This window comes from Caretta caretta, chromosome 15 (genome assembly GCF_965140235.1).
Source record: "Caretta caretta isolate rCarCar2 chromosome 15, rCarCar1.hap1, whole genome shotgun sequence".
In the NCBI taxonomy this organism is placed as follows: Eukaryota; Metazoa; Chordata; order Testudines; family Cheloniidae; genus Caretta; species Caretta caretta.
Genome location: NC_134220.1, coordinates 29,241,084 through 29,255,635, shown reverse-complemented (window position 1 = coordinate 29,255,635; position 14,552 = coordinate 29,241,084). Strand labels below are relative to the sequence as shown.

The 14,552-nt window shown below is 48.7% G+C and overlaps 1 protein-coding gene across 1 annotated transcript; it reads right to left on the bottom strand.

The window, feature by feature from the left end:
• Positions 1-9,212: 9,212 nt before the first annotated feature.
• On the bottom strand, positions 9,213-13,958 carry ISCU (iron-sulfur cluster assembly enzyme). Its single transcript, XM_048821218.2, has 5 exons — positions 13,808-13,958; positions 12,610-12,723; positions 11,632-11,742; positions 10,772-10,850; positions 9,213-9,761 (listed from the first exon to the last, which is right to left on the bottom strand). Exons 1-5 carry the CDS (start codon positions 13,907-13,909, stop codon positions 9,667-9,669), a joined length of 501 nt encoding a protein of 166 aa, XP_048677175.1. The 5' UTR covers positions 13,910-13,958; the 3' UTR covers positions 9,213-9,666.
• Between the last annotated feature and the right edge of the window lie 594 nt (positions 13,959-14,552).

Here is a 14,552-nt window from a genome sequence, read left to right as displayed (position 1 = left end):
TCCCCTCCAGTGACCCTAAACCTGGTCTCGGTTTAGTGACCTGATTACCCCACTCCCACAATTCTTTGTGGTCAGATCCCACAACAATTTGCACCCATAACCTACAATCCTTTTCACCTGCTTGGTTCTGAATGTGTGAGGAGTGAGTGGGAGATGGATTTTGGGTGAGGCTGGCAGAATGCTGGGAGTTTGGATTGAGGGAGGGTTAGATGTGGGTCTTGGGTGTTATAAGCCACTAGCTGATTTATTTATTTTTTGTCCAGGGGGGATTTGGGCTGTGACCCCCTGGACGCTGGTGACCTAGACAAGAGAGGGAAAAGCTGGCTTTAAGCAATTTGAACCCTTCACAATAGAAAGCACACCCCAGCATCAAACGCTATGAGGCAATACGTGCGCGTGAGAGAAGGAAAGGATTGGAACCTGTGCCCAGGGCACGGTGTTCGATCTTGTAGAAATGATCAAAGGCTGATGACACATCAAGGGGGACCAGATAAACTGCAAAGAAACCCAGCAGCCCTTTGCACATAAAGTGCCTCGTTTTTTGTTTTTTTTTGTTTTGTTTTTTGTTTTAATTAACCAGTTACCTTGAGGAAATCTGGCAGTACAGAATGCAGTTCAGTTCCATATATCAGCTCACTGCTTTGATGACACAGAGTGGAAGTGAAAGATGAAACATTTGCTAATGGACACAGCATATAAACAAGGTCTGGCAAAAGGCAACGGAGCTGCACTCAGCTTTTCGGTAAGTTTTATGTGCTCTGGGATACGGATTAATGGCCATTGCTCGATATTTATGTGTGGTTTCCCCCTGCGTTGGAACTGGAGGGCTTTGATAAATGCGTTGAGACAAGGCTTAGTTTCACTGTAACCCCGGCTAGTGCCTTTGCATCTTGCACCTCTCTGCAATTCATACAGCACCCGTCTTCAGTAAGGGCCTGTTCCTTCTCCTACTAAAGTAAATGGCAAAATTCTACGGCACACTACGTGTAAAACTAGCAACCCAAACCCCTTCTTCAGAACCAGATTCCATATAATTCCAGTAGTGGAAGAATCCCAGGAGATTCAGAGCTTAGATGATTATCCGAACCTTCAGAGGATCCACCAGGTTTCACAGGGCTGTGTCCTCATAAAATCCTTCTCCATTCCCACCTGGTGGTTTCCCTCTCCATCGTCTTTGCTGGATGGACCTACTGTCCCTTTCAGTGGCTAGAGGGGTCCACTAGATGGGTTGGTGACCCCCAAATTCCTGGACCTTGTAGGTATGGGGCAAGATAAACAGCCCTCTCCATGATGCACAGAAATGAATAGAGAGCCCCCATCAGTCACAGTCAGGTTTGATGAATCCAGCACCAGTCACTCAAGTTCATGCATACCTGGTTCCTAACAAGCACAAGGCATATGCTTTCGGTTATAATATAGATAGCGGCTAAAAATGACCCTAAATCCCACAGTGCAAACATACAAACAAAACTACTCAGGATCCACCTTTCTGCTAAATTTTGTTTGGAGAGAGGAAGTTTTTTAAAGGGATGGCAGTCAACAATGAAAAGTGGGGCTGCAAAGCAAAAATCTGAGCCAGGGACCAATTTCAAAGACTTTCTTTTAAAAAATGTATGAAGAGAAACCAAACTGAAAACTCCTCAGAAACGCCAAAGGGGATAAAAACTAACCCTATGTGAAATTCCACACCAGTGTCCTCCTGCTGTCAGAGAGAAGCAGGCATTTATGCTCCATTTTAGAACACAACCCAAACTATGGAGTCACGATCAGAATAATGCTGTGCCTACATAACAACTGAACCAGAGGAAGGACAGGCCCCTTCAGGGTGGGTAAAGGAGCTCTCAGCAGGGTGTTTTAAACCATCTGCCAGAGCTTTAGGAAACTGTCAGGACAGAGACTCAGGAGGAAGGAGTCCCAGCACTGCTAATACGTCCCATCTACACTGCTAGCTGCCTCACTGCTATACTGCCCACAAGAAATCTCCAATGATAAGGGGCAAATGTTGCGTACGACAGACACCACAGCAGAGTCGTGGTAATGGGACACCTGCCCCTGACCAGAACCGAGTTTGATTCTAAGCCCAGTCCCTTCTGCGAGTCACCACGGGTTAGGAGCACTGTGGAGGCAGCTCGTTGAATGCTGAAGGAAGGAGGTACAGGGAGCAGTGAGTGACTCCCTCTGGCCAAAGCTTGTGTATGCTCAGTTAGAGGAGGCTTGGCCTGTCCCAGGACTTTGCAGGGCATTGGCAGGAGAGCGAAGGGGAGAATGAACAAACGTGGGATCTCTAGACACATATCATGCTTCCTTCACTAGGCCCAAGTTCTGGAGGCTACAGAGACTTTTAGCTCAGAATCTCTTTGCTTTTGTGGGTTTATTTCTTAGAAGGGATTTACATTTATTATTATTATTATTATTTTATTATTATTATTATTGTCAGGAGGGTTTTATAATACTGCAAACCCCAACCATTCAAATATCATGAGTCAGGCACCCCTAAGGCACCCAATACTAACTGGGCTTTTTAAATTGCCTTCTGGTTTTCAAACCTTTATGGTGCACTTGCTTCATGATTATGAAGCTCTTCTCTGCAACCTCGCGGGCTAGAATCTTGACTTTGAAAAAAATGAAACTGAGATTCTCATGATTCCAGGAACTGGGGATTTAAGCAAAACACCAATTATTACACAGCTGGAGATAAAACCGTGCGAGGTGACAGCGCCAGATCCTCTTGCAATGGGAACTATGTTTTGACTTGCAGGTGATACTGTCACTAGACCCTGAGAAGTGACCTGCTCTGTAGTATCTGTAAAGACTTTTCTATTGGAAACTGGAGCTAGCAATGAATTATTTCAAGTGCTGCAGGGCCCATGTGCATCTCACACCTGCAACCGGTCTTTTAAAATACAACACAGGTGCAGTGCTGTCAGCTCTTGCGATTTCTATGCCAGTCATGCGATGCAGGCTGGTAATTCAGTCTCCTCTGATTGGCTGCTTTTCCCAATTCCCCGCCTCCTCGGAAAGAGCAACCAATCATAGCTGCTGCCAGTCTCTACCCCGCCTGTGAGCAATGTGGACAGGACATTTCCTCTGGCCCTTCCCCTGCCTCCCTGCAACACCCAGCCTGGGAAGGTGGGGAGGGGGATAAAGAGCCCCAAGAGCTAAAAGGGGAGCAGAGGTGGAGGGAAAGGGTCAGACTCCATAGGAAACTGGGAGCAGAATGGGGCATGGTCAGTTGGGGCTGAGAGCGCCTGCAACAGGGGCCAGAATCACCATGATACATTGGGGAGTGTTGTCACATACAAGGGGGGAAGGGGCCAGCTGGTCCTGGGGAGGGGAAGTGAGGGGACCTGTAGCTACGGCACTGGGCCTGAAAGTGCTCCATCGTCCCCAGCCCGTTCCCGTCCCCAAACCTGCACCAAACTGACTTGCTAAGGTCACAGGGAAACTCACGCAGGGATGGATGGTAGGGGAAACACCTTTGGGCTGTCTGTACCGTGAATGCAACAGGGGGATGGGGGATTTGCTGAGCCTGCTTCAGAGTTTTGCCCCTACCCCCAGGGCAGCCTCAGTTGATAGCATGAAGGTGCTTGAAAATGTCTGTCTGCTGGCTCCCAGCTTCCCTTACATGTGTTCGAGGGTGAAGCCTGTATGTTGCTATTCCAGTCCCCTGCAGTGCGATCCCTGCGTGTGCTGCCATGCCGAGGGGGAGCCATGGACACACCTGCTGGAGCACCTCTGCCAGCCGGTATAAATGGGATTGGCCCAGTTGTGCTGCCAACGGATGGCGCCCCACAGAATTAATTGGAGCCGATTTGGAGATTATCCGCATGGGTCTGGCCTGCCCCTGTGGGTGGGGTGAAGACAGCTCTTCCCTCCCAGAGCGTAGGTTGGGATCCTCAGCATTCAAACCTTGGACGTCAGCCCCGTTCAGCTTTAAGGTGTTGCTCAACTGAGCTGAGGAAAGTACTGCCCCTGGGCTGGCTTAGGGCACTCACCCCCCAGAGCTGGTTGCACTTGGGAGACTGGGAGGAGAGGGCAGGACTAACGTTGGGGGTTGGAGGGACAGGCAGATGGCAGATCTGGGAGAGAGGCGAATTGATGTGGGGCAGAATTGACCTTGGAGCCTGGAGGAGAGTCAGATGTGGGGCATGGGGGCAAATTTAAATGGTGCCTGCGGGGATGGTATTGATGTATAGGAGACGAATTGATCTGTTGGGCTTGGTGCGGGGAGGCAGAATTGATGTAGTGGGCTGGGTGTGTGTAGGGGATAGGATTGCCAACTCTGACTGAAGTTATTCTGGGAGACTCTCCCCCCCCCCCCCCCCCACGACGTAATGTCATTTTCTTAAAATCTCCTATTAAAATCTCTTGGATTGCTTTCACTAGTCAATCACCAGCGGATCGATGCTGATTCTGGGAGGCTCCAGGCCAATCCTGGAGGGTTGGCAACCCTATTGGGAGAACTGATGTCGGGGGCTGGGGACCAGAATTGACACTGGGGTGAGAACTGATGTGGGTGAAGGGCGGATAAGGGGCTAGGGGGCAGAATTGATGTTGGGGGGAGAAGTGATGAGTGGGAGAATGGGGGCTGAGGGCAGAATGATGTGGAGAACTGAGGCAGGGGAAGAACCAATATTAGGGGTGTGAGGGCAGCAGAATTATTTGCTGGGCTGGGGGATGGGCAGATGTGGGGGTAGGAGGCATACAATTAATTGGAATTTTGGGGTAAGCTGGATGCTCTGTGCCGTCAGGCAGCACTAGGAGCTCCCGAACCAGGGGCCAAAATCCCCGTTCCCCGTACATTTGGAAGAGTTGACGATGCAGATTGTCAGTCATACACATAGTTGGGGTGGTGGATGGCAGGGGGAGTTAAATAATCAAAAGGCAGGCTGAAAAACTCAACAGAACATTTAAACATTTGATTTTTTTGGAGCCAATTTTATGAATTTGGGGATGACGCACGATTTCTGAACAGCTGGGGCTGCCAATACTGCACACCCACCCCCAAAAACCTGCCAAATAATTCCCATGTGCTTATTTCATAGGGAGGTCGGGAAAAGTGAATCAACAGAAGGGCTCAGGGAAGCCATGTGGCAGTGTTTGCTATGATACTCCATTGGCTACAGCTTTCTTCAGCCACACGCTGCAAACCACTGCACCAAGCGGAAGCCAGAGGGGGAAGTCAGGAGGCCAGGCTGTTTAAATAGTGTGTGCGGTGCATTTGCAGCTTGAGAGACTCTGGAGGTCCCTGCCCCCTCAAAGGAACAGGCCCTGGGAGAGCTGTCTGTGGCCAGGCCCTGGCTGTGCCACGCAGAGGTACAACCGACTGGGTCTGGGTGGGAGGGACCCCAGTGCACACCCTGCCAGCGCTAACATAGCCCAGCCAGGGGCCCAGCCACTATAAGTGCTGGAACTAGAGATGCTGAGCGTGGTGCTGCACCTCCTGGCTTGAAGCAGTAATAACCCAAATACATGGTTTCCACCCTTCAGGACCCTATAAAAATTGTTCCAGCATCACTGATATCCAGGCTAGCAGAGGCAGGCCACACCCCTCCCATGCCGGAGCCATGGGTGGGCTCGGTGTGGAGCCCCCACATGCTGGAATCCTGCACATGCCTCCCTCATGTGGGCAGGACCAGTGGTGCAGACTCTGACCTAGTCAACACCAGTCTACTGGAGCTGGGGTGGGTTGGGTGGATCTCGCCTCCTAGGGTCCTCCCTCTAAGCGGCTTTCTCTCCCGTTTTCCCCCATGAAAAGCCTCAGCCCCTGCAGGACTAAAGGGCCAGCACCTTCTTCTGCATTAGCCCGGAGAAGGAACGGCCCAGTGCCCCGCTCCCTTCGTACGGAAAGGAGGGGATGTGTAATATTTGATACTAAAGCCCACCTTTTTCTTGATGTAACGCTGCCGATAGACCAGTGGTTCCCAAACTGGGATTTGCCAGAAAAAATTCACTGATGGCCAGAGGACCCCGGGCATTGGAGACAGCAGGTGGGACCTGATTGCAGGGCAGACAGCCCGAGCCCCAGGGAGAGCGGGGCAGGGGAGTTGGTTTGCAGCCTGAGCCCTATCGTCAGCGGGGGAGCTGCCCGCCCGAACCCCGGGGCTCTGCATGGGGCTCGCAGCCTGAGCCCCAGGGAGAGCGGGGCTGGACAGTTGGACAGCCTGAGCCCAGACGGTCAGCGGGACCTGCAGCCCGAGCTCAGTTGACTGGAGCGGTCAATGGGGTCCAGCAGCAGGAACCCCACAGAGTGTGGAGTGAATTTAAACTTAAATCCCTGGAAATATTCATTTTAGGAGGGGGTTCATGAGATTTCACAATTTAGCGAAAGGGGTTAGCAGGCTGTTAAAGTTTGGGAATCACTGCTATAGACAAACATATTGTTCCCCTCCTAACACAGGCTTACAAAGCGGATGGAGTAACGCCAGCTTCCAGTACTCAAAACTCATGAGACAAGACCCCACCAAACAAGGAGTTATTAATGTGTTTTTAATTTGCATTTTTCAGATGGGAGGGAACCAGAACTTCCTTCCTGTGAAAAATTTTGCATTTCTAAATCTGAATGAAAAGTTAGAAACTCAACATCTTCTGAGGGAAGGAAACTTTTTAAAAAAACTAACAAACAACCCCAAAGGACATTTCTGGAAAAATGTCAGGTGCCATGTCAACAGCCAGCCAGCAAACCCTAGAGCCCAGGGCTGGGCTGGCCAGTTTCACGGCCCCATCTGTCGGCCCAGGGTGCAGGGCAGCCTGCAGAGGGAGGCAGCTGGGGAACTGGTCTGCCCACTTCCCCACCAGGTGGGAGAGTCCTAGGTAACCAGCAGCCCACCACCCAGAGGCTGAGAAGCCTGGGAGTCCCCATTCCCAAGCTCCCAACCAGGTGGGCTGCTGCAGAGCCTCTGCAACCTTAATTCAGCCTCCTTGTGCTGACGCATGATGATACATTTTACTACACGATCACAGACTTTTTTCCCCTACAAGCCCCTTGCCTCATTCAGTGCATGGGATGGATGGTGCTCACTTAATGAGCATCTATTCAATATTTTGTTGGTCAGGGTGCGGCCTCATGCTTTACTTACTGCTCACTGTTCCCACCCTGCTCTGCAGAGAATCAACTTTATTATGGGCTTTCCTACAGCCTCATCACTCTAGTAGTTGAGTGCTTTGCAAATACAAATTTATTGTCACACCACTCTGTAAGAGGGGGCGTTGTGCCAGTTTTACAGTAGGGGAACAGAGGCAAAAAGAATAAAGTTAAAAGTATCTGCTAATTTTGAGTGTCCAGTGTGAGTTACCTAGGACTTGAGTGATAATGTAATTAGGCTGTAACGCCTATGGGGGATGAATTAAGATTCTATAGGCAACTTTAACTCTGGCATTTCCTATCTTTTGATTGGTGGACTTTGCAACATTAATGTAGTTGTTTTACATGTAATAGATTTCTAGGAGTTGGGGTTTTAAAACAATACAAGATCTAGTTGAGCAGATCTCTAAGACCAGTGAGCAGGAATTCTATAATTAGGTGTCACTCTGAAAATGAAGACTTGCAGGGGATGAAACAGCACCTTCTATAAGTTTCTGGACTAGTTACGCTGAAGCTCTATGGTATCCTACAAGATGAACAGTGCTATCTAATGCAAGTTAAAAGCCTATCAAAAAGTGCATCTTTGCCAGTGAGTTTGTTTTAGAAGAGGAAAGATGTTCCCATTTTGTAGAGATTGTATAATATAGCTATATGTTGTACACTGCATAAGATCATTCTCCCAGCCCATTGCTAAGCCTTTCAAAATACTGCTCTCCCCTTGCTCTATTATAGTCTCCCCTCCTGCTCCCAGCTACTCTCTCTCATTTGCTATCAAAATGTCAACTCCTGTCCCCTTTGCCCACTTGTTAAGTTTTCCAAACAAGCACCTTCATGCTTTCTTCCATACTGGCCCTTGTGTGTGGGAACAACTCCCTCTAAACCTCCACACAAGTACTTCATTCTTCAACTCCCTCCTCAGCCATAACGCCTATGTAAAAAAAAAACCGCTCAACTCACCGGTACCACTGCAAATCATGTTGACCACTACTGTCTCACTGTTTGCTTGTTTCCCCCTAACTATATCCCTTTGTTGTCCATCCAATACTTTGCGGGCAAAACTGAAGTTTGTACAGAGCCTAGCAAAATGGGGTCCTGGGTCCCATTGTAATAAACAAATAGTTAATGTAGGATCCCTTCCTGTATCCAGTATGAAAGGCAGCATTAAGGAACTCACCGCATGCAAGCCAGTTTTACACAAACGGACATTGTACTGTGGCCACTGATACCAGCAGGAGACACTCATTGTGTATATAGCAAAGTCCAGCCTTTACAAACTAGACTGCTTTTCCTCCATCAGATTTTCATCCAAGAAGGAAGGTGCAAAGGGGCAGGGTGGCTAGCTTTCCCTTTGAGAGTCAGAAGCTATGAAAGTCCTAGATAGTCTGTATCTGCAAAAAGAAAAGGAGTACTTGTGGCACCTTAGAGACTAACAAATTTGTTAGTCGCTAAGGTGCCACAAGTACTCCTTTTCTTTTTGCAGATACAGATTAACACGGCTGCTACTCTGAAACCTAGATAGTTAAGTGTTTTCTTGAAGTCAGTTGTAGTACCCTGTTTCTGAAACCTGTCGGTTTCAATTGGACTTTATCAAGCCCTTTGAGAACTTTAATGATAGGAAATGGGAACAATATGGAGAGTTCTGTTTATTCCCTACATTTAGATCAGGAAACATTATAGGCTAGAAGCAACAGCCCTATGATCCCAAACAAGAATGTCTCACAAACTCAGACATGAATCCACATTAATAGGAGGGACCCAAACTTGGTAGTGACCTAGTGTTGAAAGGTCCACCTCTGTCACATTTGGTACCCCTTATTTAAACTACTGCATAGGCTGATGGTGAAAGTGGTACTTGAGCTGGAAAATCAGTATATTGTACCTGCCTATTCTTAACAGCTCATGAACGTACTGCCTTCTAGTGGCCATTACCTGCTCTTTCAATTTAGTTTTCGGTTGTTAAATGCTATAGGATGAAACAGGGGTGTTTTTAAAGTAGCCTCTAAACAGATATGTTCCAAGTTTTGAAATGCTAGGAACCGAATTGCAGGGTGGATGCATATGAATGCCCCGAAGAGTCAGAATGAAATGGACTTCCAACACAACTGTACCCAACAGGAATTGTCATAGATTGTTTACGCAGGAAATTGCAGATCAGTTTTATTGCATATGCGGTACATAGTATATTAAATATTTAGATCAAGGCAAAACACTTTCCAATATAACCCATCTCTATACAAAACTTTAAGCAAAACTATAAATTTAGTTTATGCATTTTAGCCCTTCCAACATTTGAAATCCCAGGATTTTCATTGCTGAAAACTCAACTGTCACACTCAGAACTCTGTCTCCCTCACCTGTACACTTATTTCAGCAGAGATGACTTCATATTAAGCTCAAAATTCCAGTAATTAGAGCACCACAACGGTGGCTTAATACACGTGGAACAGTGAACGTTGTGCGTCTCTTATGTGCGTATCTTACAGCTTCATTTAGTACTGCACTGGTTCTCATCTCTAACATCTCAACTAATTGCACTGTAAATTTAAGTGGAATGAAAGCAAGCTTTACAGTCTCACACAGTTTTAGGCTTTGGCTGCTTTCTTCTCTGGCTCTTTCTTAGGATTCTGTTTCAACTTGTAATCTGCCAGAGCAGCCTTGATTGCATCTTCAGCTAGCACTGAAAAGCAAAAGAGAGAACAAGCACTTTGAAACCTGTTTGTAAGTGTGGGGGGGGGAGGGGTGGAATGATCCACTTTCTTAAATTTTTTTTTGGGGGGGGAAGGAGGGTCAGATACACTGTAAGACTATACAGCAGGGACACTAGTACAATAGAGAGGGCTAGATCTTCTTGCAGGTCACAACTGAGATACATGAGAAGTGTTTCTACAGCGAAGCTTGCCCTGGCTCCTGCCTGCACTATTCCCTAGCTGAGGAAATGCTCTTCATTTTCTGAGGAATTAACTGAAGTTTTAGACAGACACTCCCCTTTCCCCCATTTGCCAACCAACTGCCCATGTATCTCATTCAACATCCTTAATCTGTGTTATGTTCCTTTCAAGGGAGCCAACAAAGGAGTTTTTTTTAAAACAGAGCCTATGCCATCTTTTCTGCTTTGCCATACCAGCATCAGAAATGTCAACTCTGGTAATCATTTGTTTCTGAACTTACACTTACATTGAGGGGGAAGGGGTACTGAATGTTTTAAGTCCATGACTAATATTTTGGAGAAAGGAAAACTGGTCAGACAAGACTCCTTCTGATTAAAGGCTCAGGTTTCAATTTTGGCTCTTTGATGTTACTTCACTAGTTCTCTAGTCACCAGAGACTCCTCTAGATGAAAGAGCTGGTTTCTAATGTAAAAATAAAAGCAGAATGTCTTCTAGGCCTTCATGGAACATCCTAAAGCAGCCAAACTCTGATTTGTTTCTTTTGCAGGTCACCTTTAAAAAGAGATCATTAGAACTGGGCACTTGACTTGGGAGAACTTATGGCAGACTCAAAAGACAAGTAACACTATGTACATCCTGATGCACCCATGTAAGTCCTCTGCAAATACCTAGAAACCTCAATAATAAGAGCTAGAGTCAAATTGCAGTAAGTTGTACCATGTTTCCGGGCTTTGTCAGACAACACAGATTTTTAGAATAGTTCAGTGTTTAAACAACCTGTATTTAACTTGTGACTTACTAGAACAGTGTAGTTTAACTGGAGGAAGGCAGAGTTCTTTAGCAATATCAGTATTTCTGATCTTCAAGGCTTCATCAACCTGAAATTTATAAACCTGTTAATATAAGATTGACTGCTTGTCACCAAACACCCAACCATCTGAGGAAGTGTACATACTCCACAGATTTGTGAAAGGGGTGTTTTGAGGACTAGCCTTCAGGATGGGGGTTCAGAGAAATGTAGGAAGAATTATTTCGTTATACTCCATGATAGTGCAGAAGTATTTTAAAGGATGGTGTATAAACAAATTGACACAACCACTCCTGTCAACATCTTTCCCATTCTCCTTCCATCCCAAAATACCAGATTTAGGGAGAAGGTTTTCAAATGAACAGTCGCAGATGACCCAAGGCAAGGCACACACAGTGTTCTAGGCTGTGACCCTACAAGGAACCTATATTGGCAGTTTGTGCATTTAAATCTGTACGGCACTGTGTGTATAAGACTGACAACTTGATGTTTTAGACTGATGGGAAAAGGATAGGTAGAAACCTAAATCTCACAAGAGCTTCTTATTTGTTGGAAGAAGTCATGGTGCTCGTGCGGAAGAGAATATGCATAAATGTAAGCCATAGCCATTCTGAAGCTACCCAAGCTAGCTACCCAAGCAAGATCTGCCTTTCCAGAAATGGAACTTAATCTCCCTCATTCTAGAAAAAAAATTCACACTAGGTAAAATGTAAACTCCATACTATGCTTTTCAGACTACTGTTCCACATATGGTCTCTGATAATGGATGGTGTAGCATTAACAGCAACCTCTAGAAACTGCTGCCAGCTCCTGTGTAATATGCTCTTTCATAGGTGTGAAGTCAGTTTTACCGTTTTTCCTTTAATCCATTCTGTGGCCAATGAGCTTGAGGCAATTGCTGATCCACAGCCAAATGTTTTGAATCTTGCATCAATAATTTTTCCATTTTTATCCACTTCAACCTGCAAGAGTTTCAATGATGTCAGTTCTGTTTATATCACATCCTTGTACTCATAACACCGAAGAGGACTCAACTGGATAATGGTTTAATTTGAGCCTAGTCATGTAGAAGTCAGGGGCAAGATTCCCTTCTCATTTCTGTCCAGTGAAGCAGGATAGATAGGGCCTATGACTGAGGCAAGGAATATTGTAAAACATTTATGTTTTAGTTCTAGAAATAGGAAGTCATTTTACTAATGGTTTAAGCCTGCCATTACTGGTAGTCTTCAGATAACATAATCCACTTAAAATCTACTTAATTGCAAAAGGCGAGTTAAAAGCAGTCTGCAGGTCTGACACCTGCCCCTGAACCCTTCTTTTATTCTTTGTGGTTTTACCAGAACATTTTCCTTTTTTAACTTTTTCCCCCTGCCTTATGTTGTGTGAAGAACCCACAAAAACAACAATGGGGAAAAACGACAATACAGGGGAAACGGTGAACATTCACGAAGTGCTATCAGATGCATAAACAAGACAGAAACCTCTCTTTAGCAGAAGGCACCACTTGTAATACCATTAGATAAGAATTCTCGGACAGAAGTGTCATGTTTAGGTGGCTTCCATTTAAGACTAACAAGCTCATATTCCATAGCTTTCCATTTTGTAATGTTACTTTGTCTCATCAGGTATTCTTTCTTGCAAACAACTTATGACTGTCAACATAATCAGTGTGGTCAATTCATAATATTAATTATACTAGAATTCTCTCTCAGTGACTAGAGCTATAAATATATACAGCTTAACTTCAAGTCACTAGATAGCAAAATAAGCATTTTATTTTTTAGCCACACAGAAATAAGCAGGACATTGTTATGTATTTGAAAGCTCACCTGTAGTTTCATCACATCTCCACAGGCAGGAGCGCCCACTAATCCAGTGCCAACGTTCTTTGCACTCTTATCAAGAGAGCCCACGTTTCTAGGATTCTCATAGTGATCCACCACCTACAAGGGAATTTTACCTGCAATGCCTATTGTGTCTAGGGTCCCGGCTGGGAAAGTACTCATACAGCCCGCGTGGTTTAAAACATGCATCAGTCAAAGCCCAGCGCATGACCAGATATGCAGCTGATAACCCCCACAGCTGACCCAGGCTCAAGGACAGGAGCTCTCAACCAGTGCATGGGGGGTTCGTAAGCACCCTTGTCCCCCAACAGCCAGACCCTCTTCTTGCCTCCCACCTGCATGGTCCCCATACAACTCCCAGGATCCCAACCCCAGCCCCTTCCTCCCCCCCAATCCCGCTCCCACTCCCTTCCCCCAGTCCCGCCCCCTCTTCCTCCCACCCAATGCTGCTCCCACTGCCTTCCCCCCAGTCCTGCCCCCTTCCTCTCCCCAATGCTGCTCCCACTGCCTTCTCCCCAGTCCCACCCCCCTTTCTCTCCCCAATGCTGCTCCCACCCCCCTTCCTCCCGCCCAATGCTGCTCCCACTCCCTTCCCCCCAGTCCCGCCCCCTTCCTCCTGCCCAATGCTGCTCCCACTCCCTTCCCCCCAGTCCCGCCCCCTTCCTCCTGCCCAATGCTGCTCCCACTCCCTTCCCCCCAGTCCCGCCCCCCTTTCTCTCCCCAATGCTGCTCCCACTGCCTTCTCCCCAGTCCCACCCCCCTTTCTCTCCCCAATGCTGCTCCCACCCCCCTTCCTCCCGCCCAATGCTGCTCCCACTGCCTTCCCCCCAGTCCCACCCCCTTTCTCCCGCCCAATGCTGCTCCCACTCCCTTCTCCCCAGTCCCACCCCCCTTTCTCTCCCCAATGCTGCTCCCACTCCCTTCCCCCCAGTCCCACCCCCCTTTCTCTCCCCAATGCTGCTCCCACTCCCTTCCCCCCAGTCCCACCCCCCTTTCTCTCCCCAATGCTGCTCCCACTCCCTTCCCCCCAGTCCCAGCCCCCTTTCTCCCGCCCAATGCTGCTCCCACTGCCTGCCCCCCAGTCGCGCCCCCTCTTCCTCCCCCCCATGCTGCTCCCCCTCCCAATGCTGCTGCTCCCCCTCCCTCCGCCCCGCCCCGCCCCAGTGCTGCCCCCCTGCCCGACCTTCTTGTGATACCCCGCGGTGGGGCCCGCCAGCCCCATGGGCCCGGGTCTCAGCAGAGCAGCGGCAGCGGCCCGGCCCCCCGTCGCCCACAGCGCCGCCATCTTCTCGTCACGGGGCAGCGCGAGACGCCCCCCCCTCTCCCCCCGCGCACTGTTAGGCGAGCGTTACATCACGCCCCTGCCCCCACGTGACCCGACACGGGCGCTGGCACCGCCCCCTGGCCTCGTTGTGCCGCGCGGGGCCCGGGTTCGCAGCCCGGAGCCGGGGACGTGGCCCCTCCACCCCGGCTCAGGGCCTGGCTGCCCCGGGGGGGGGTTCGAGCCGTGCGCGACCCCCCCCCCCCCCAAAGCCTGCACGAGATAAACCCAGGCACCAACCGAGGGCTCTGCAGGGCCCCTCCCCCCCCGCCTGGCCAGCGCCCTCCAGACACCCGCGTCCATCTGCGGGCCGCCCGCCACCCCGTCGAGCCATGTGTTCGTGCCCCCCAGGCTTGATTACTACGGCGATGCACTGTCGCCTCAGTCCGCCAGAGAGGGATGCATGTGGGGAGACCTGGTCTCCTGATGGTAGAGGGACCGTCCCGGTTTTCTGGGGGGGGGGCGTTGTCTTATATGGGTGCCTGTTGCCCTCCGCCCCCTATCCCGACTTTTCACACTTGCTGCCTGGTCACCCTAGACGCATGTAAATTAGGGCTGTATTCGGCGGCTAGAGGACTATATTTAGGACTGAGGCCACAAACCCTGC

What these genes read in the sequence shown, in the direction of transcription:
- ISCU (XM_048821218.2), bottom strand. Translation starts at nt 13,909, where the DNA reads ATGGCGGCGCTGTGGGCGACGGGGGGCCGGGCCGCTGCCGCTGCTCTG. An exon ending in CCGCGGGGTATCACAAGAAG is followed by an intron (nt 12,724 to 13,807) that starts GTCGGGCAGGGG and finishes ATTCCCTTGTAG; the next exon opens with GTGGTGGATCACTATGAGAA. An exon ending in AGTTAAACTACACTGTTCTA is followed by an intron (nt 9,762 to 10,771) that starts GTAAGTCACAAG and finishes TTTGCTTTTCAG; the next exon opens with TGCTAGCTGAAGATGCAATC.